Source organism: Opisthocomus hoazin, chromosome Z (genome assembly GCF_030867145.1).
Source record: "Opisthocomus hoazin isolate bOpiHoa1 chromosome Z, bOpiHoa1.hap1, whole genome shotgun sequence".
Lineage (NCBI taxonomy): Eukaryota > Metazoa > Chordata > Aves > Opisthocomiformes > Opisthocomidae > Opisthocomus > Opisthocomus hoazin.
The window spans coordinates 55,394,525-55,417,517 of NC_134454.1; the positions used below are offsets into that span (position 1 = coordinate 55,394,525).

Consider the following 22,993-nt stretch of genomic DNA (forward strand, 5'->3'; position numbering starts at 1 on the left):
CAGGCAAAGGTTTGCTGCCTGTGTTGCATCACAGATGTTTCTCTTAAATTTACTTGTCCTGTCATCACTTCTCAGCATCATTCTGGAGTAGCGTGTGTTGGCTGCTCAAAGAGGAGTTACTCTGTTCTGCTTTGCCAGAGAAGTGCCCTACAAAAATCAGACACAAGTTAACGCAAGAAGACCTCCAGTCAAATGTGTCAAAGTAACTTCCAAAATGGCTGTCGTTTTATACATTGAAATTTTGTGATGCACAGGGGTTAAGACCAGACTTTTTCAAATGTGTTGTGCTTGTTCACCTTGTACAACTGCTGTTTGAGACTGAATAACACACCTCTGTGTGTATGCATATCTGAGATAGATATGTTTTGCATGCACAAAGACCTCCTGCACATTTTTAAATAGCGGGCCAAAAGCTACTTGTTGAAGATCAGTCAGAAGAACTAGTGCTGTGCTTGAGGAAGGTTTCAGAAAACATGACTTCCAGTATTCTGAGGTAACCTAATGTTAGATCTTGGCATTTATCTGTTTTATGAATTGTATATATACTGTGTATCCCTACTGCATCTATGATATAATGTCTGAATGTGTGATGTTATCATTATTTCAACATATCGAGTTAAACTTTGAGTGGCTCCATACTACAGCTAGATGCAGACTGTGTACCAGAACTGGAAAAGTCATATGGCATTTTAATATTGTAATTCTTCCTTCTGATGTCATGAGACATAGCGCTGTTGTCTTGAAATAATATTTGTAGTTTTAACATGAGAGAAGACGATTATCATCTAGTCCTGTACTTCATCATAAGCCAGATCAGCAAAATTTGATTTAATTATTACTGCGCCAATACCCCTGTTTTCTTTATCCATCTATTATTTTCTGTTTTCTGTACATCTTTTGGAAGACCCAGTCTTGACTGAAACCTGTTATGTGCATAGCTATGGAAGTCACTAACAGCCTTCACTATTGAAAATATACAACTTGTTACTCATCTGAATTTCTTAGTTTCCTTTCACTGTAAAATGATTCTTCTGTAATATTTATGGTGCATCTTATGGTGTTAGAAATCTCCACATGTAAGTAATTACAGATTTTGGCCAAGTGATCTCTTGGATAAATTAAATTGGAACGTATGGACGTAAGACAGGAAATGACCGCGTAGGTCATCCAGTACAGTTCTCTACTATCACAGGCATCATGTCCTATGAAGACATTGAGCAATTTCTATTCTAGAACAAATTAGAAATTTTTTCCTCTCTGTTTCTGTTGGAAGACCGTTTCACAGCCGTCACTAATCTACTGGTTAGAGACTTTCTTCAATGTTGCAGCCAGGTTTACTCATGTGCATTTTTTTGCCCATTTGTTCCTGAGCCAAAATTGTGCTTCAGCTTAAATACCTTTTCTCCTTCCATTTTTGGTTCTGACATATTTATAGAACACAGTCTCCTCTCAAACTTAATTTTGATGTGATAAACAAGCCACACTCATTAGTCACTTAAAAGCTAGGCTGTCCATCTCCTTGCTCATCAGAGTGGTGCTTCTCTCCAAATCTTCCAGCCTGAGATTTTTTCTTGAATGCAGGTGATCGTAATTATTAGATTCACTAATGTTCTTTCTTTTTAGGTCAAAATCACCTAATAACTTTGTTTCCCTGGCTCATCCTTAAAATACTCAGAACTTCTTTAAACCCCATATTTCTCAAGCACAGCTTTTATCATCTCTGGTGCAACCATTTCCACCTCCACCTTGCTGTTACATTAACCTCATTTTCTTTTGTTTCATTCCTGATTTCTTGAGGGGATCATCACATGTTTTGCAAAAACCAGACAGACTGGTTCTACTGCATTTCTCTGCATAAAATAAGTTATCAGAGAAAAACTTAACAGAAGTACCTGGAATTCTGAAGTTCATATTGCATTTTAGCCTGTTTCCCTTAATGCTGGTGCCTCTTACTCTGTCCTTCAATTCTGTTCTACAGCCTTAACAGTAATGTTTTGTATGTTCAGTTTCCTTCTGTTATTCAGAATTTCCAAACCATAGTTCATTCCTGTAGTTCTTTCTGAAACACTTTCTGTTTCCCGGCATTATTTTTTCGAGTCTGGATAGCAGAATGAGACATGGAAGTTGTCTGCATTCTCTCTGCACACGTAGTACTGTTTCCCTATTCCCTGCACATGTCCATATTCATCCTGCTTACCGATCCAAGGAGCAGACTAAATTTTAGGGCAGCTCATTGCCAGCTGGTTATCTTCCATGATCCGAAACTCCCTTGCAGAGTCACCACCTTCCAAGAGTTTGTCCACCTTCCTGTATGTCTTACCAATAAGCTTCATTTCTAGGTCTTATTACCTTGCATTTGGCTGATATGCATATCTCAGGTTGCCTTACCGGCTTTGCAGATGTGTTTTATACTTGATATGATTTAGTTTTCTCCAGACTGAGACTGCCCAGCAAAATCAGGTTAGGTGACAACCTTAACATATCATTACTGATAAAATTCATTACCATTTGCATGTATTTAGCAACTTTCAGTATTCATCAGAAGTAGAATTAGGGATATTGCCATCCAGTAAATGAAATAGACTTTAGGCTCAGTGATAGCTGGATGAACTTTGATGCTATGCACATATATTACTCTTCTGGTAATATACAAACAAGGCTAACCTTAATAAGTCTCTCCTTTGCTTTCTGTGGAAAGTGAGCTTTTGCACAGACAATGTGTAGTACAACAAAAAAGTACAGAAAAAGAAATAATGTAGCAGAAATGTTCTAACATAACATTCAATGGAATACACAAATTCTAAAAGGCAGGAAAATTTGGAATGAGAGTTACAGGAAAATATGCCTCAAAATGTCCAGTTTCCTTACAATGTCACAAAGTGTACTGGAAACCAAAACTGTTTAGTTACCTCATCCCATCTCACACATATATGGAAACTGTTGTAACAAGCCAGAATAGCATTACTGCTTTTGGACTTGTCAAAAGTGGCCTCTGGTTTTGGGTGCCCAGCCTGAAACAGGTGATATACTTTAACAGAAAAATCCACGCCATTCTTCTTGTGGGGTAAATCTTAATTTGGAAAGCCAATACTGAAAAGCAGCTTTTGCACATGGGTTTCTTTCCGTACACTTAAATATATACATTTCAGAGAATACCTTTCTGAATCATGAACCTGGTTACTTTATATGGACAAATCACATATCCACTTTGCTCATATACTTAAACAACAGCAGAATATAGGTATTTCTACGTGTCATGTGGGAAAAAATAGATCTCTGAAAGGCAAATTGCTGAGAGTTTGGTGTCAGGAGTTTTCTGTGCATAGAATTTAACTTAAACTTACGGCACAAAGACGTAAGGGCAATGTTTTTGCACACAGCCTAAGTGCATTGTTTCTTCCTAAACGAATGCTGTGGGAGACAAACTGCACAAAGCGATTACTGCAGTCCTCAGCCTGCAGAGACAGAAGTGAAGCAGCCTTATTTTCCTGCTCATCTACTGAAAAGAGCTAAATTTGCAGAAAATTTGAGGTGCTTTGTTGAACCTCAGAAGTTCAACAGACATCTTGAAACATGAAGTTTTCCATAAGGAATCTAGTGATACAACAGGTGTGTGGATCTGGTGACCATGCACTCCTCTCCAGAGTGTTTAATCAGACAGTAGTATAAAAGCAACGAGAACTGCCTGAACTCGCTCCATAGAATGGGTGTTTGTGTGTGAAGTCCATCCCGTATCCAGTCCCAACACAGACATCTTTCTTATGTACTGCCTGTTTACTTTGGCTTTGCATGCAGAGACAATTTCACCTATCATTAGCTAGAGACTCTTTGTGCAATAGAAATTTTGGAAAACCCAGATCTTGTTTTGTCACAGTTGTTTACCATATACAGCTTATTTTATCCCAGTAATAATGTCAGCAGCAACAACAATACTAATGATAGTATCGAGAGATAGCTGGAACCAGAACTGCGATCATGTAGCCCTGTAGCTGGCTCAGTTTTGTTTAGGAAAATGAGAAATTCATTCCAGCATTCCACAGGTTCAGATTTCAGGTTTCAGCCAACACTTCTTTTGGTTGCACTTTAAGCACTAATTATAGCTCTGTGGGGAATATCTTGGAGCTGTTTGAGCTGTTGTTCTAGTGAAGAGTAAAATAAAAAATACACCACATGCAAGGATGCATGTTGAAATGTTCCACTGATATATCCTAATAACTATTGTGTTAATGCATGGGTGCTTGTGGTTTTTCAATACATTATTTTTTTATGCACACATTAAAATATTTTCACACTTCAGTATTTTAAAGGTTTCGTATCCCATGAGCTAATAAAATACATTTTTCCTCATTTTTGTCATGATTAATTATATTGTCTTTCCTTTTCTTAATTAAGAAGCTGGTTCAGAAGTAGCCAAGATGTTTAACTTTATTAGCAACAACTTGCTTTTTCAACAATATAAGATAATCGTTGCTTTTTGTAAGTAGTGACAGATTTTTGCATTGTGTATGTGTCGTGTGTTTGTCTGTTCCAGCACTAGGAAATATTTTCTTCATTTCCTAATTTTCCTAAGAGTAAGAACATGACAGCTAATACGAAAACATAGGACTCAATTTTCAGACATTCCTTGAAACATGCATCTTTATTTATGTACGTGTGTTAGGCTTATTACTCATTTCTTCATAAATATCATAGGCGCACTTTTTTAATGAATTAATGCACAAATGTGAATTTTTCTGAAAGCGTGGATACCTCAACAGAATTAAGGGCCTCAGAAATTTCTCCATTTGTTCATGAATTTTTGCTTTTAATACCCAAGGAGGCTGTTTTAATAAAAAATAATCTGTTTGGCTGTCTTCTGGTAGCACTTCAGAATTGCCGGCTTGGACTCTCAGGTTACCATTATCTGTTCTGGAAAGATGCCTGCTTTGAAGTGAGATCATTGTGCAGTCTACAGAAGAGTCTTTTAAGGGTTGTGTGCCAGACTATTTTTCATTGCCAGATTAGAGGTTAATTGGACTGGTAGAAACTCAGCGGGAGCTGGGAGATGTTGCTTTTCAAAAGCAAAATGCTGCCAGTCAGCAGATTGGCAGCACCGTGCCTCTACACAGAGCAGCAGTGTCCAGCTCCCAGGGAGGGCAGAAATCAGTGGAAGCTAGAAGCAGGGAGATGCTGCCTCTCACAGGTGTCTCTCTCAGGATGTTGTGATCCTTGGTGCCTGGCCCTAGAGAGGTTGTACTGTGCTGCACTCAAAATCATGCCTGCACAGTAGTTTTTTTAGGTCTCCGGAGTAGTGACCTCTGTTCTGTGCATTCAGTTATGAACATTTCCTCTTTAGGAATTAGTTTTTAAGGAAGAGGTCATACCACAGGCTATTTTTTCCAGCTTCCACATCAGGATCAATTTCACTTCCCAGCAGTAGTTTGTGTTCTTGGAAGCACTGAGTAATTTTAGAACAGTATTGGGAAGAATAGAGGAAATTAAATGTTTAGGCTTTAGGCATGGATAGAGTGTCCCTTCTTCTCTCTCCATTTTATATTTTCATGAATTATTTTCTGCTTATGGGTTTGGGATTTCTAGCGTATTGGTGCCAAATTACCTCTCCCTTGGCTGCAACCCCTGTACCTCTAATTACTCCAGGTTAGTGGTTCTATTCTCTGCCTTTCATGCTCCTTCACATTTTCTTCCCTGTCCTTTGGTAAATTTGATCACTTCTATGGAGATAGTGACTCACTCTATAGGCAGGGAGGGTTATTGGGGCATTCGATTACTGGGCAGGAAAGCATCAAGATTCACAGACTGGATTAGTGCACTTTGACTTATGAAGCAGTGAGTGAATGTCCAGTCTAAGCTTTGTAAAAGAGTGTGAGTACATCTTGCTCCACTGGCTCAAACTAGACCTCATAGATGGAAACTGTTTTTATTAGATGGAAGTGTGCTGGAAGCAACTTGAAAGTATGTGGGGCTGCTGGTTGTCCTTAGATGAGTATGTGAAGACCTCTACCTTGCAGTGGTTCCTGCCAGTAGCACTAAGGCATTCACTCATGAAGATGTGGTTTATATGTATACACACACACATACACAAATGCACACACATGGAGCGAGGGATGTTCTCTTAATAGTGTTCAGAAATTCTGCAGATGTCATTACGAACATGTTCATACTGGCTCTGATTCTTGGCAGACTAACCCTTCCATGCTGTTGAACTGGAAAAAAAAGAGCTTTTGTGTCACTTACCATGCTTGCATCTTGCTGACCAAGGAAAAGGAGGCACTAGCAGAAAAAAACGGGAATGCCCCGAGATTCTTGTGCCATGCTTTTACAGGTGTAATTTCTGCCTTGGGCCTTTTTGTCAATGACCTGAGTCTGTTTTATTCAAGGTCAGCTGTCTGTTAAGCACACTGGCTTTGCCCAGAAAATGTGCTAGAAAATCAAACTGTGACTAGGTCAATAGCAAGTCTTAGCTGTCAGTGAAAGGCTTTTTCTTTTCCATAATGGAACACCTTTTTTTTTTTTTTTTTTAATAATCTGACATTTTTTGCAATTTAAGAAAGTAGACAAAACAAAAGGAGAACATTTCATAACGGTCTCACATGTGCAGCGACAAGCAGAAGTGCAGTTATGAACTCCTTGCAGAGTTTGTAACAGGGAGTCTATAGCTATCATTGCAAATGGAAGAGTGGAAACAGCACTGTGCCTAGAGGGAGAGGTAATGCACATTTAGCATCCTGGGACAAGCACTGAGCATGCTTTGCCGTGCACACATTCCACCTTGGTCTATGCCTTTGCTATAGTTCACTAACTCTTTTAGTTTTGCTGAAGTCGTACCCATATGGTTTGTAAATGCACCTTTGCTTTTGAATAATAAATGACACATGGCTTCTTTGGCAGCTCAAGGCTTGACTTTTCATCTTGACACCCTTGGGCATCTGGCAGATGACAGATGATAGATTTAGACAAACAGCAAAAGCTACAGAGTGCCTTGCATGTGTGTTTATCTTAACTTTGTAACACAGTCCAAATGTTATTTAACTTTATGTATTTAAAGGAGACCAATTGGGAATGGCATTCACATACAGTAGGACAGCTGATGCTGTTGCTCTAATTACTTGTTTGGTATAGTTACTAGCAAGTTTATAATTTCCTGAGCATGACTGGCCCTATTGAATTAAAGCAAGGAGTTTCGAAACAGAGAGAAAGAGGAAACCAAATGGTAGTTTAACAATAGGCAGTAAATGTAAACCAGAACTTATTTACTTTGACACATTATTTTAGTCAGGTTGAATTTAGTTTGGGGATTTGCTTTTTTTTACAATTTTTTTTTTTTTGAAGGCTGACATTTGCTTTGCCAAATAGCTTCTAGGAACAAGATCTTTAGCATATTTTCTAGACTGAAGGTAGTGCTGTTCTATTCTGTGAAATACTGAGTTGTTAAATGTGCAGCATTGCAGTGTGTTAGAGAAATGGGATTTCTTTCTTTGTGTGTATTTGAAAATACTCTTTTCCATTAGTCAGTACACCTGCTACTTATTTTTTCATTGCAACAACAGAGATGTTGATACTTTATACATTTGCAGGAGACATTAGTTTTGAAGAAATATTTGTTATTCTTTGTTTACAAAAAAAACAGCGTGGAAAGGTAAATTTGGGTGCAAATGGCTGTTATTTTTAAAACCCTGTCATTACTATTAAAATCTAATTTGGTGTTTATTCTTTTTAAGTACTGCATTGCAGAGTTTCTAACATCCATTGGCGTGTTTTCATCAGGACTACATTTTGTGCCCAAAAATGTATTCACATATCTGTTTCTGCACCTCATTTTTCATTATTAGTACAGCAGCATAAGTATGTATCTAAAGAAATATAGACACATTCTCTGTGCAGGGAAGCTAATAATTCAAGGGTTACTCCTGCAAAATATACATGAAGTACAGTCCTACCCTACTGTGAAAAGGTTTTCATTGCATGAGTGGGACAAATCATGTTATACTGCTGTTTGAAGACAAAACCAGCTGATGATGACAGCACAAAATTGACAGATGGACTGTTATTGATAGGATATTCTCCAGTATGCATGTGTTTTTGAGAAATGTTTTTACAAATTTTTTTTTAAACTAGTGGAATATAGACTTTTAGACAAAATATTAAAGTAGCTAGATTCCATTTTTCTCCTCTTTGGATCTGTGGTTTAATCACCCTGAATTCTCATTTATTCTCTCTTTGTTGTGTTGGTGGGTTACTCCAAATTTCCCATAGGGTATTGATTTGGCCAGCTGTAGTTACATAATGCTGTGCTTTTGAGAAACATATGTGAAGAGGAAAAATGTAAATTTCTCCAGATAGCAGATACTTGCAAAAATTCATCAAAAATAAGGTTTTGCTGGAATATTTTGATGTGTTCTGGAGGTAGAAGTGTGTCTGTGTGATATGCTTTTTTCTGTGTATTCTAGCTGCCTATGCATATATTAATGTTGTTGGAGGGAGGGTGTGTGTAGGAGAGAGAAGTTGTTTTTTAAGAGCAATGTAGGACCAGACAGGAATCTGTGCATGACTCCAAAACAGATGTCAGAGCTGACAGACAAGCCAAAAATGACCACTGAGGAGACAGAGGATGAAAGCAATTAATAGAATACTGCTGGGAAGCATGATCTAATTGCAAGAGGTGATGGGGTGAAACCAAAACAAATCCAATAAAAATCAAGTACGAGCACATCAAAATGTAGACAACCAGCATATCTTTAGTGTAATCCCCCATCCCATTCCCCACAGACATACAGAGGGCCCTAATTTCTGGCTCCCTGACCTGCTAATGAATCAGTGAATACGCGTGAAATATCTTTCCATTTATGCTTCTTTTCATCTGTCTTATCAGCTGTTTTCACAATGGAAGGGTGAGAAGTAAAGATATGCAAAGGGAGGTGACCAGATCGTAGAATGAAAGAGAAGTGGTTTGTAAACCAGTTCCAGCCCCACAGAGTTGAAAAACACATCCCACTGGCTTTGGGAGGCTCCGAATCAGACCTCACTGGCTGAGAAAAGCAGACAGAACAAGAACCCCAAACAGAAGGGAAGTTTTGATTTGGCAAGAGTTCATAATGTGAGGAAGGAGAGCTGAACCACTTCATAAAGGTTGTCTTTAAAACAAAAAAATATGTCACAATTTTGCATCTTCTTCTTAGTCTAGTAGCTAAAATCAACTAAAGGAAGTGAATGAAGTTGAAATAGTTACACTTCCTGGCTGCTCAGACTGATCTTGTCTGGAGAATGTGGATTTCATAATGCATTCTACTTGGCACCCTGGGATTTTTTTCTCTGCTTGAAATGTAATGAGAAGTTGCATGTTAGAGGCATAACCTTATGTAAACACTAGCCAGGAGGATTTGATATTTAACTTATTTTGCTGGAGAGAAGAGTTTCTCCAGGTAGTATACTTTTATTAAACTCATAAAATGAAATTTATCAATGTTTGTGAACTCAAGCCTGGATTGTAAACTGTGAGGTTTTTTGTCTTACACTGATGTAGGTTCAGTTACACTTAGCACAAAAAGCTCTAGTGAAACCCCTCTGAGCGTCTGAATTAAATGAATCTTTGAACTGTTATTTGTTTAAGGTTGACCTGGTAGATGTCCAACAGCTGTCTTTATGCTTTTTTGTGGTACACAGTTGCACACTGTTTAGATAAAACAAATAAATAAACTCCCCCCCACGGCCAAGAAATTAATTCATGCACAGAAAGTGTTTTTAATGCCTTATAACATTAATTTATCATACACAGGGGTGGGCCTATGCAAAAAACAAGTAGATACTACATGATGAGTTGCAAGTAAATGAAGTATGAATGAGACTGTTAGCATAATTGTAACTGGGAGAGATAGACAATACTTAAAGAGAGTTTCATGTAAGAAAAGGTGACACAATTTAGTTTAATCAAAGATAAGTTTCGTCCTTTAGTGAACCTTTCTGTCTGAATGTTAAAGTGCTTCCAGATAGTGAGTACTGATGACTAATGCAGATCATCATCATGAATCTGAATTTCATTCACTGGCATGAAATTTGTAAATATAAATAAGGAAAAGCCCAATTACCCATATATTGGTAATTCTCAATTCCCATATATCAGCAATACAGGTTTTCATATCAATCCCTATTTAAGAGTACAAAAATGTTTTGATTCCTTTGGACACTGTATAACTTTGATGTATTAAGAAAATGTCAAGGTGATGTTACCTATTTGAAGTCCTCATCTGAAATTATGAATATGCCTAAGTAACTTGCCCAGCTAGTTGTATTTTTAAAAAATCATGCTGAACTAATGCTTTAGTGCTTCATTAGAATAGATTTATAAGAATCTTATATTTTTGTCCATTTTTGTTTATATATTGTGTTGTGCATTTAGCATTCATTATCAAATAGATGTGTTGGCCTAGATGAGCTGAGGTCCCTTCCCACCTCGGGTATTCTGTGTTTCTGTGATGTATAATGTCTGTGTGTCACGAATGAGTGGCTAGGATTGCTTAAAGTATCACCATCAAAGACATTCACAAAAAGCGGTTTTAATAGGAATTTATAAAAGTGTGACTTAACAAAGTTCACTGAAAGGTTCACTCTATTACTTATTAAATGAACTGAATATGTAAAGGAAAAGTCAGGGTAGGATTGAGATAGGATGATTTATACAGAAATTGAAGGTAGAAAATGGGTAAGGGAGATGCTTCCCTGGAGTCACAAGGTTCAGAATGGACCCACTTACTTTCTAAACTCCTTCTCAGAGAGGAGCCTGCATGCAGATGGATCCAGACTAACCCTCACACTTTATCAATGGTTTATATCCAAAGCATTGTATATGTGTAGCAGCAGTTTAAGGTTTATTCACAGTTAAAGAGAGAATCGCAGGATTTTAGTAACAATTAATTGTTAGTTAATTTAGCATTTACAAAGTGATTAAATAGGATTCACTACAATCATAACAGTAGAATATTATGATTTGAATCAATTCACACACACACAAAGAAAGGTATACCTGTTAAAAATTCCCCTCAAGTTAAGTGAAATAGTCACTTCAAATGATTTCTCAACAGGCAAAGGTTGAGCTTCAATGAGTGAGGGGCCCCTGTAGTTCAGCCCAGGTACCATCAGCGACCGTCCTCTGAATTAAAGAGTTCTCAGGCTCTGAGAGGCACCCCACTCAGAGGGAGATGCTGGTCGCATCCCACTGTGGTCCAGCAGAGCTCACAGGGCTTCACTATGGACCGCTGTTTATAGGGTCACGAGATGATTGACTTTAGTCATCAGTAAATTTCCATCTCGGCCACAATCTGTATGAGGTAATTCTGGTATCTTGACAGCAACGGTACAATTCCAGTAATTTCCAGAATGTACAGTTCTGACATTTACCAGGCAGGTGTGATCCAGGTAGCAGGAGTTCCAGGTGTGGTCAGGGAGCACCTGATTGGCCCAATTCACTGCCCTTGTACAAAGACAAGAAGAGTGCCAAGTCATTCCATCTTACTGCTCTTGCAGTAAAGGCAAGAACAAAATGTTGGCTGGTTCTGAGATCGCCAGATGGCCTGACAAGGGAGGGCTGCACCACCACACTATGAAACAATGATGCTCTGGTTCAAAGTATGTAATGCTACCCAAACAATATCTAGTGCCAGCAGGCAACCTAAAAAGAAACAGCTGAGAGTGCCCTAATAAATGAAAGGTATCATGGGTTACAAAGGGCTTTAGTTTCAAGTATGGTATTTCTTTTCCAACCCAGCATGATGTTTTAATGCTTCATCTGAGTCATAGAATCATAGAATAGTCTGAGTCGGAAGGTACCTTTAAAGGTCATCTAGGCCAACCCCCCTGCAATGAGTAGGGACATCTTCAACTAGATCAGGTTGCTCAGAGCCTCGCCCACTCTGATCTTGAATGGTTCCAGGGATGGAACCTCTCTGGGCAACCTGTTCCAGTGCCTCACCACACTTAGTAAAGTTCCAGTGCCTTACCACCAAGTAAAAAATTTCTTCCTTGTATCCAGTCTAAATCTATGCTCTTTTAGTTTAAAAACATTAGCCCTTGTCGTATCACAACAGGCCTTGCTAAAAAGTTTGCCCTCATCATTCTCACAAGCCTCCTTTAGGTACTGAAAGGCTGCTATAAGGTCTCCCCAGAGGCTTCTCTTCCTGGGCTAAGGGCTCCAAAGCTGGATACAGGACTCTAGGTGGGTTCTCACCAGAGCAGAGCAAAGGGACAGAATCACCTTGCTCGACCTGGTGGCCACGCTGCTTTTGATGCAGCCCAGGATACGGTTGGCCTTCTGGGCTGTGAGCACACATGGCCAGCTCATGGCCAGCTTTTCATCCACCAGTGCTCCCAAGTCCTTCTCAGCAGGGCTGCTCTCAATCCTTTCATCCCCCAGCCTGTATTGATACAGGGGTTTGCCCTGACACAGGTACAGGACCTTGAACTTGGCCATGTTGAACCTCATGAGGTTCACACGGACCCGCTTCTCCAGCCTGTCCAGGTCCCTCTGGATGGCATGCCATCCCTTAGGCATGTCGACCGCACCACTCAGCTTGGTGTCATCTGCAAATATGCTGAGGGTGCACTCAATCCCGCTGTGTCATAGATTAAACGGTACTGGTCCCAATACGGACCCCTAAAGGACACCACTTGTTGCCAGTCTCCATCTGGACATTGACCCGTTGACCACTATCTTCTGAATTTGACCATTCAACCAATTCCTCATCCACTGGACAGTCCATCCATCAAATCTGTATCTCCAATTTAGAGAGAAGGATATTGTGGGGGACTGTGTCAAAGACCTTAGAGAATTCCAGTCTGTAAGGCTGGACCATGTCAAAGGTCTCCAGAGTCTTCAACACCTCTTTCTTGGTACAGCTGGATATCATAGATGCAGAGCAACAAATAAGACACCGTATAAAAGTTCTTTCTAAAACTGTGTTCATACCACTCATTTTCTGAATTTTTCTGATGCCTGATTCTGAACTCTGCTGAATCCTGGTTTTATTTCAGATTCTTCTCAGAATCTAGTTTCTTTTACTGCCTTTCTCTCCTCAGATGTCTTTTAGAGGGAAAAGACTTGTTTCTTAGGGAGGTGAGGGGGAAAGAAGATTATTAATCAAAACTTTTATGCTGTTTCCAAACAGGGACGAAGAGGCTTAGGTTCAGTCTTTGTTTGGGCATCTGGAAATGGTGGAAGAAGTCGAGACCACTGCTCCTGTGATGGCTACACCAATAGCATCTACACTATCTCCATAAGCAGCACAGCTGAAAGCGGGAAGAAGCCATGGTATCTGGAAGAATGTGCATCCACATTAGCTACAACATACAGCAGCGGGGAATCCTATGACAGGAAAATAGTATGTTTTTAAAAATCGTTTTTTATGTATATGGGTTTGTGTTTTGCATGGTGACTTTGCGGGGAGGAAAGGAAAGAGACCTCCTTTAGAGTTACTAACGTACTGCTTGAGAGAGAAATCATGTGTAGACAAGTTTATTTAGACCCAGTGTCTTACTCGGTTGGAGTCACTATACTGCTCTTTGAAACCAGCATGGGTATCTCTGCATGTTGCAGCCCAATGCAGTGCAGGTATACCCAATTCTTAGCAAGTTTTTCCACTCACCTAGTTGCTGCCACCTTTGAGTGATGCTTTCAAAGATCTTATTGCCACTGCCACCAAAACAGATTTCTTTCATGACTGATATCATGTAGCTCATCAGCTGGGCTGAGAACATATCCTCCATTTGTTTTTAATTCAGTAATCAGTAGTTTTCATATTTTAGACAGATGATATTAGCAGTTTTCCTATGTACCTCTCTATTCTCTCAGATTTATTTTGATCCAGCATCATTCCTCTTTTACATTCAGTGATGGTGAGTGATTACTCACATTGCTACCTGTTCTGGCTAGCTGATATACTGAAAGAAAGATGAAGCTCAGTGCTCATCTTTCATGTATTGTTCCTCATCTCATACCTAAACAGCCAGCATCCATTTCTCATTATGTTCTCATCTTGGCTGGAAACTGAGAAATTGTTTTAAATCTGTGTGATAATCTATTGGTACCATTCATATTTGTACGCTGAATCTGCTTTTTTAAATTGAGTGCATTCAGTGTACTTTCCAGTATTTGATGTACTACTCCTTTTAACCATGTAGACTCTTGTACTAGGATTAATCAGGTTTGCTAATATTGTTGTCTTCCCTGTTTATTTATTCTAGTGTGTAAATTACAGATCTTAATTTCTTCCTGATCAGAAAATTGCGGGATTTGGTGTTCTTTTTCCCCAAAAATGTTAAGCACCTATCTAACATTACCTTCTTTCTGTTCCTTAACATATACCTCTCTCAGTGTCAGTGAGGAGTTGAAAATTCTTGCAGCTATGTTCTTTTTAATTCCGTCTGCCTTGTCTTTCAGGATTCTGGGATGCTGGCCATCCCTTCTTGGATTCTTCCTTATTTTCAGATGATCTAATTTTTGTTTTAAACTTGTTCTGAGGTACTTCTTTGTTGCAGTAATTTTTATGTTCTTAGCTTGCTTCTCTACATTGAAACCTTATCTCTTTTCCTGGCATGTTTCTTGTTCTCCCTGATAAATAAAAATAAAGAAAAGAAATTACTCCATCTTCTAGCAATCCTCACTTCTGTGATTAAATTCCCTTTACTGTTCTTTAAAAGACTTTCACTAACTTCTTCATGTTTAAGTGAGATTAATACAAGATAAGGTCAGCAGAGGTGATAGCTGTTCCCCAGCCTGACCTCTAGCTTAGCTGAGTCTATAGAACTGCCCGGAGTCCTTCAAATCCAGCAGTTGCTGTCAACTCGACAACAATTTTTATGAATACAATCATGCTCGCTTTCAAAGTTTCCAGTGACAGAAAATCCACTTAAACTTAGGATAATTGGTTTTAATTACCCATTGCCATTAAAAATTTTCTCTTGTTTGCTATCTGAGGTCCTCTGGCTTCCATGTCTAGGCATTTGGTTGTGTCACAGATTTTATCGCTAGTATGAAGAGCACTCTAGCTGTCTAAGGTCTTTCTGTATACCCATGTAGCCTGATCAGTTTATTCATTTTGCCAAATGGAGGTAAGCTTCTTGCATGACTTGGTGTAAGTCATGTTTTCTTAAAAACCCTCTCCCGTATTGTGAGCTTTCAGCAGACAAACTGGACACACCAGTCAGGTAGTAGACGTATCAGTGCCAAACACACAGTGAGTGCCAGCTCAGATCCCCTCTACACGTTCAGCCTGACAGACTCATTAGTTTCACTGTCATGTAATGTGTTCATCATTGTGTGATGCCCAACCCGCTTTCAGAGCTGCTGCTTCTCTTTCTCAGAGTTGGTGGTCCGAGGACAGACATGAGGGTAATTGTGGTCTCTTTATTGCACTATTTACCGCTGGCTGTACTGGTTTCGCACTCAATCCAGACCAGCTCTCATCATGACTTGCTCCAAAGTTTCTCCAAGTGCAACATTCACCAGAAGGTGCTGGAGTTTTCTTCCAGGTCTTTCATGAAAGCTTGAAGTCATACTAAGGCCAAGAACCAAATTGTAGAAGGCTTGATTAGAAACAAGGCTCATTTCTTACATGTACTGTGAGCATATATGTAATTTCTCTCCTTCTAAGTATATGTCTGATTTCTTATATGTGCTTACATACTGAGACCTAGTAATTATCTCATTTTAAATCTATGTATTATGTATCATGTACATTTTTAATCTCTTAAATTTAAATAATTTCTGATTTTTTTTAATGTGCACTATGACGTTATGTGTTTTGTAGAATCCTGACTACGACTTTCAACCAAAGTCATGGCCAGAAACAAAATATTGCAGCACTTTGGCAAGCTCGCTTTTCCAGCAGCTTATGTTATCCACCGTTAAATATACTACTAGTTAATTAATTTATTAATAAATTAGTTTAAATCCTGTGTCAACTGTTTTACACTGGATAAAAACTTAGCAAATTGGTGAAATTATTAGGACAATACTGCTTACCCTTTCAAAATATTTACACTGTGTGGGTTTTCTTTCCGTCTTCTGAAACTTCTCCAGTGTTCAAAGACTTGCTAAAATCAACAGTACAGTCTAACGTGTTCCCTTTCCAGCTCTTGTAAAAGTCTTTGGTGGTTCCAAACTTACTGATTTAAACTTGCTATTGAAAATAGCTATAAATAGGAAGATGTTTTATCATCTTTGTATGCTCTGAAAATTTCATTTAGCTTTTTTTTCCAAAACGGAATGTTCAGTGAAATGGCCATTTACTATACACTGCTATTAACTATTCTATTATTTCTGGACAATTGAAATAATATTGATTTGGGGGTCCTTTTGGTTCTGATATATTTGAAAAGAAAACATTCTTGTACTTTATTCTGTTCTTGTAGGCGTCACCATTTTACCGTTACCTTTCCTTACCACCTCTCTGCACCTTCTGTCTTCTAATTTTTATTCCTTGCTATCCACTTCAGTTTTTTATTCACTTTATTTATGTATTACTTCTTGCACCTGTCAACACTTGTTTTGTTGACCAGCATATCCTTGCTCATTTTTCTAAGATGTAGTAAAATATCTGCATGTTTCTCAGTCCATATTTGTAGTCTTCTACTTAGGTACTTTAACCTTTGTGCATTCCTCTGAGTTTTTAATAGCTGTAGTTTTCTTGATGACTGTCTTCCATTCTTTTCAGTTATCATGGACTTTCTGCTTTTACAGAATTACTATTTCAATAAGAGACCATTGCTTATTTCTGACGTGTCACTCCCTTATGACTCTAACATCGAAAACACCTGGAGGTGATCTCACCTTTATTATTAAAGACTTTCTTATGAACCACACGATCAGATAATTTTTTAGTTTACTGAAGTATAAACGCTTCTAGAATTTATGCATTGTGCTAATACTTGCAATTTTATATTTTATTGTGAGGTTTTTGAAAGGTATACTTTACAAAGGTGAGATTAATTAGTGTATATATAGAATGAACATACATTATCCCGTGATTAGGGAAATAATGAAAAGATTTTACATAAACATTACTGAAAAAAATTAAAGATAGGCTCTTGAAAAAATGTCCTTAATGCATAGTCTCCATTGGAGATCTCACACAAGCTATCAGAGTTAAGTAAAAACGAGTTTTAATTGAAACCCATCAATTCTGTAAGCACTGATTGCTTTTACTCATCAGATCTTCCATTCTTCTGGGAGTGATCCAGTTACGTATGCCAATTTTAGATTATTCTTACAGAGTGCATAATTTTGCACGGTGAATGGTAAAAGCATAAGCGTACTGAGGATCTGTAAGAATTAGCCCAACTCTGTTGATCTTTTTTTACCATAACTGAATTTACCCTTGACTACTCTTGTGCAAAGCAACTTTGATCTTGCGTGTGCCATAAGATCCACTGATCTCAAATGCTTGAATGTCAGACCATAAGTCTTTACTCCCAGGCTCTTTTTCCTGTACTATATTATCCGTTGAGTCCTGAAACACACAACCTATCTGAGGGTGTTTTACTACTGGTACTTGGTGATTAAAGCCAGGCAAGCCTGTTCCCTCTCCAGACACCGTCAGTGACAAAGCAGAACAATGTACAGTAGCTGTAGTCAGTAGCTTTCTGCTTGTGTTGTGTGTAAACCAGTTATCCGTGTAAGAGATAAGAACTACATGCTTCTGTAATACTACAGCCCAGTCACCTGTGTGACTCTTGCTCATGGCCTGATTTTTGAAAACAATAATCATAGTATTGCTATTCTCTTCTCCAGCTTGCATACTAAAATCCAATCCTCCTAAAAACCTCATTTACCTTGAAAAGAAGTTTTGTTTGAAACAAGAAATGAACTAAAGACAGAACTTAAAATTTTGAGGACAGAGTTTTTCAACTGCTATAAAATGCTAGAAGAGTCTAAAATAAAGATGATGTGTATTTGTTTTCATTGTTGTACGACACATCCTTTTCACTGCACTATAAATCACATTTTTGTTCAGACTGCAGCTCATTTTGAGTCAGAGATTGTCTTCACATCTTTCCACAAAAAGCTTAGAGTTTGCAATAAGTTTAAAGGGAAAAATAATGATAGAAGAAGGAAAAATTGTTATTAAATTTAAATTCTTCAAATTCTATTCTGCATGTACATTAATATGCAATATACAAATTAGCTATAAAGGTCTCAAATTCATGCCATAACATGAAAAGAGTAACAATATTTGATCAAGGCATATGGTGATTTGGTTTGTTGGAGTGAGCCTCCTATATTCAAAATAGGAAACAAAAAGACTACTGCAGTAAATCAGGAGGAAGTGACCTGACGTGCAATTTACAATCAAAATCAAATTATCTCATTCTTGTTTTTTGTCACGTAACTCAGAGCAAACTCCAATATCATGTGAGATTCTGCAGTGTTGTAGTACAGAAATATTTATCCTCAATTAAGGAACAGTGAATGGTTACAACTTTACAGTGTCATCTTCCATACTTCCTTCATATTTTTCCTTGCAGTTCTTCAGTTTAAGATCTTTTTTTTTATTTTATTTCTTTTTGTTCTACCCAATATGTGCAGAATGTATTATAAGGTAGATGAACAAACAGGAGCACCCACACTTTTATAACTACACAAAAGACTTTTTTTTTCACTTTTCATTACTACGTGTTTTTATAATTGCTAGCTACAAATGTAGGATGTAACATAATTTTAGAAGGTTTTCTAGTCTGGAGGTTTTTCTCAGTCTTGTGCAATGATAGCTTAAGAACACAATTTCATCTATACAACTCTGTTTTCCAAATGGAGCTTTTTTTACTGACTTTGAACTTAAGTAAATGGAAGCAAATTCTGGCCTGAAATAATTTGAGCTAACAATTACAGTTAAACACACACTGATGTTATCATCTTGCAGGAGTTCCTTGTTGCTGAGGGAAAATAGTCCAAGTGTGCTTAACTTTGTGTTGTATCAAATTTTATTGCAGTAACTGCTAGCCCACTACAGATTGAGTTTCCAAATTTTGAGTATATTAACATGCAGAAAGCATACAAATATTTCATGGATGCAGCTGGATGTATACCTTTTACTTAGAGAAAAGAACTAGAATTACGTCTACGTGTTATCAACAGCAGCTGCAAAGTGCTGGCATAGGTGGAGGCATAAAAACTCATACTCTGGGACAAAGGCAAATCAATAGTAGGTGAAGACCACAAAAATATACTTCTTTATAGAGATTATCTCTCATAACAGAGTGAGTGCAGAAGTATTGGCTAATAATACACAGTGGTCGAGGTATTTTTCCTATTATTCTCTTCTCCACTATTTTGATACCGTAGGAAAATGCTGGAAGTTAGCTTCCCCACTCCAGACCATGCCACTGGGATGGGTTAAGCACCACCTAATATAGTTACCTATATGAGCCGTTCATCTATCAAACATATTGCACAAATGCATCACATTTCCTTTTAATTCCTTTTTGAAATAATTTCTTAAAGGACTAAGGAATTTACATTTGAAAGTCCCTCACAGATACAATTTATAAACCTATTATGTGATCTTCTGAAAATAACCTCTCTACTTACTGTTCCACCTATTTCTTTGTTTTCTAATAAATGCCAATTCATTTGCTGAGTTTCTTTTTCTTCGAAGATATATTTCTGCCTCACAGACTAGCTTCTGCTCTAAGCAGAACTTTAAACAAAAATAAAAAAATTTTAAAAAATCTCCTACTAGTTCTTAAAACACAAATAAAAACCTGCTCTTTTTCAGAAACTCTTTCAGGGTATTAAGATACACACAACATGACACCTTCAGTTTTTGGGTAGATACAGATACACAAAGGGTATGAGAAGGAACAGTAGATTTTTGTTAAACCCATGTCATTTACAGGGACAGGTTAATAGAAATAAACATAACTTGAAGAACAGTAGCAGAAGGCAAAAATAGTTCAGTCAGTTCAGAAAGCTCATGTCATGAAATGTGAAGTAGCAGGAAATGCAGAGGCTTGGGAGAGGAAGACTCAGCATGTTCTATGCCAAGGGAAATCCCATTTTTGACCTTAGTCATTAACCTCCCAATTGATGAAACTACTGAAAGATTGATGATGCAGCCTTAATAACGACTGTACAGAAATGTCATGTCCTTAATTCTTCAGAGCAAATTGCTTCTATAAAATTCTTACAGTGTGTCTAGGGTTTTTTCTTTAATAACATTGATTTTCTAAAAGCTGCTGGACTTCTGCATATGGCAGGTATTACAGTGCATGGTGGTACTTCGTATCATTTTTGTCTGCCTTTCATCAGGGCTTCTGCCCTAGGTTGCTAATTTCATGTTGATTAAACTAGGCTGGTACCAGAAACATTGTCATTGTCTTCAGTCAAATCTAGTTGATTCATAAGATTTAGAAGTGGATACAGCGTATGGCCCTAGAAATATGGCATGGACTTTTCTCTGGCAGTCTGATCAGTATTTTCATAGATCAGCAGTTGTTTCAAAGGTGTTTGAAGCGTACAAATGTGTTTGTTGTACTCAAAAAAAGATTAAAAAAAATCTCCTTCTCCCCACCCTATTGTTCAGAATGACAGCTAATATACAGTAATGACAGATTCAAGGTGCTGTCAAATACCACGTCCTTTTGTAGTGATAAATGATGTTGCTCTCATGTGGTTCAGGAATTTGGAGCACCATTTTTCTTCTTGAAACTTGCATGCTTGTTGGTGGTCCTGTACTCTTTTTTTTTCTCAGGGTAGAAGTGACACTTCTCTGACAGTGAATCCATAGTGCTGAAAAACTTGCCTCAGATCTTCGAGGTGATTTACACCTAAACATCTCAGCTCCCATCAGTAACTTTCCTTTGAAATAGCTCATATGGGATTTCCATTTAGGAAGCTTTCCCTACCTGTTTTCTGCTGAAATATTTGCTGAGTGGAAGACAGAGAAAGGGTCTGTAGTTCAAGCTGCTGCCACAACATCCACTTGGAATCTGAGAGACAATGTTGCCAAATAAAGAGGTGTCATGGTTTATTGTGCTTGATATCTGTAGCTACAGGACAATAAAAACACTCTGGAAGCATGTTCTTCCAGAGGATGAGAAACACAGCGCAATGCAGTGTGCTTTTCACTATACTGACAGAGGCTGTCGCTTAAGGAAAAGCTTCTGTGAGGGCACTTCTTCCTGCCTGAGCTCCTCCTGTGGGCTTGGTTTCCCTTGGTCCTCTGAGGAAAGCACCTGCTGCAACACTTTTTCCAGGGAACAAGGTACCAGGCAACAAAAGAGATAAGCACGTATTACTCCCTTTTTCTGCCCTCTCCTTTTCCTGGCCTTCCTTCCACTCCTTGCCACAGCACTGAAAAGTGTTTTTCCAAATGAGATCTTGTATGTCTCCATGTGGATGCATGTCATCCTGTAGTCCTTGGACATGTTAATCCCACCTGCAAAATCACTACTTGTATTTGCACCCATAAGCAATGTAGTGTTAAGGCCTGTTCCTGCTGCAGTTTCATCTCGTAATATGGTGAGGGCATTTATGGAATTTGTACATGTAAAAGTTTTTCCAACACTACTAATTTTTGTGGTCTAAATTAGTACACAGTCAATAGGAGAAAAGGTGAGACAAAGAAATTATATGAACGTTTTGTTTATGGGGTTCAACTTTTAGCTGATGATAGATAAAAGAATTATTTAACAAGGTGTGCATTTATGAAGGATATTAAATAATAAGGGAAAAAAGTTTCTTTCTAGACTTCATTATTCAAGAAATCTGGCCTTTGGTAAGTTCGCTAATTTAAGGATGTGACATTATAAATGTTTTAATCTATCTTTTTCAACTTCTAGAAGCTTCCATTTTGTTTCACTTACTACTTGCTCTCAACAACCATTTCCTGGGTGCTGTTAGCTCCTTCTCTATTACAAGTCTTTTGTGTTACCTTGCGTGTGCTTACATGTCGTGAGAACTTTCAGCAGCCTTATACAAATTATGTAATACGTCTACTACTGAATATGACTAATGTGAATGTGTGAAACCTATACCTCCTACATGCAATTGCTTGCATGCTGCCCAGATGGGATGTAGCTGTTTTTTCAGGTCATATTTTATATATCTCCTAGTTTCGAAGCTAGACAGTCTTTTTTACATGCCGTGTGCTTTTTTGTGATTTTTTCGATCCTCTGATTCTCTCCCATCTTTATGCATATCCATGTTGCAGAAGAAGTATGATACTAGTGAATGAGAAGAAAAGGAGACACGTTAATTCTATATACTTAGGTAAAAAGCTGTGTAAGCAACTTCTCCTCTGCCCCTCAGGCAGACAATTTATGTCTCATAGTGACTGAATCTCAGATGAAATGCCAAGAAAAGGGTTTGGCATCACACGTCGTTCACTCTGTCACCTTCATGGATGTTTCTGTGCTGTGCACTGATGTCTGCTAGCAACAGTTCTCAACTCCACGTGGGGTTTGCTTGAGCTTCTCTTAGGCATCAGCGACTTCCTGTCTCTACTGACTTGCTCTTGCTATGAACGACTCCTTCGGGAACAAGAGCAGTCACTTTAGGTTAACACTGCCTGAAAGAAGCAGAATAAACACATTCTTGTGTGTGATTTACTGTCTTATGGAAAGAATCTGCCTAAAATTCATTATGATATAGGAACATCCTAACACTAAGTAGAAGACTGTGTCTTTAGTTGGTATTGCACATTACAGTTTATACATCCACTTAGATTGCATATAAAAATATGTGGCAGCATATAATTAAGGAATATGTAACAATTTAAAGCTGCAAATAACTAATTGGCTGGTGATGTCTAGGCCAAATTTGTGATTACATCAGGATTTTCCAATAAATTATTGCTTAATTTCACGTGAATTATTGCATAAGGCATAAAGGAAGGATTAAACATGGTACTTAGCATGAGCCCAACTACATTCTATTCTGTCACATACTTCCAGTGTGACTGTAGGCAACCCAATTAACCCCTCCATACCTCTTTTATAGTCTCTAAAA

The 22,993-nt window shown here is 38.1% G+C and overlaps 1 protein-coding gene across 4 annotated transcripts in view; it reads left to right on the forward strand.

Moving 5' to 3' along the window:
• PCSK5 (proprotein convertase subtilisin/kexin type 5) overlaps positions 1 to 22,993 on the forward strand; it is a 260,034-nt gene that overhangs the window by 115,212 nt on the left and 121,829 nt on the right. For all 4 annotated transcript variants that reach the window (XM_075447030.1, XM_075447031.1, XM_075447032.1 and 1 more), the window contains exon 8: positions 13,155 to 13,367. In XM_075447030.1, the coding sequence (XP_075303145.1) occupies positions 13,155 to 13,367 (213 nt within the window). The remainder of the gene's footprint in view (positions 1 to 13,154; positions 13,368 to 22,993) is intronic.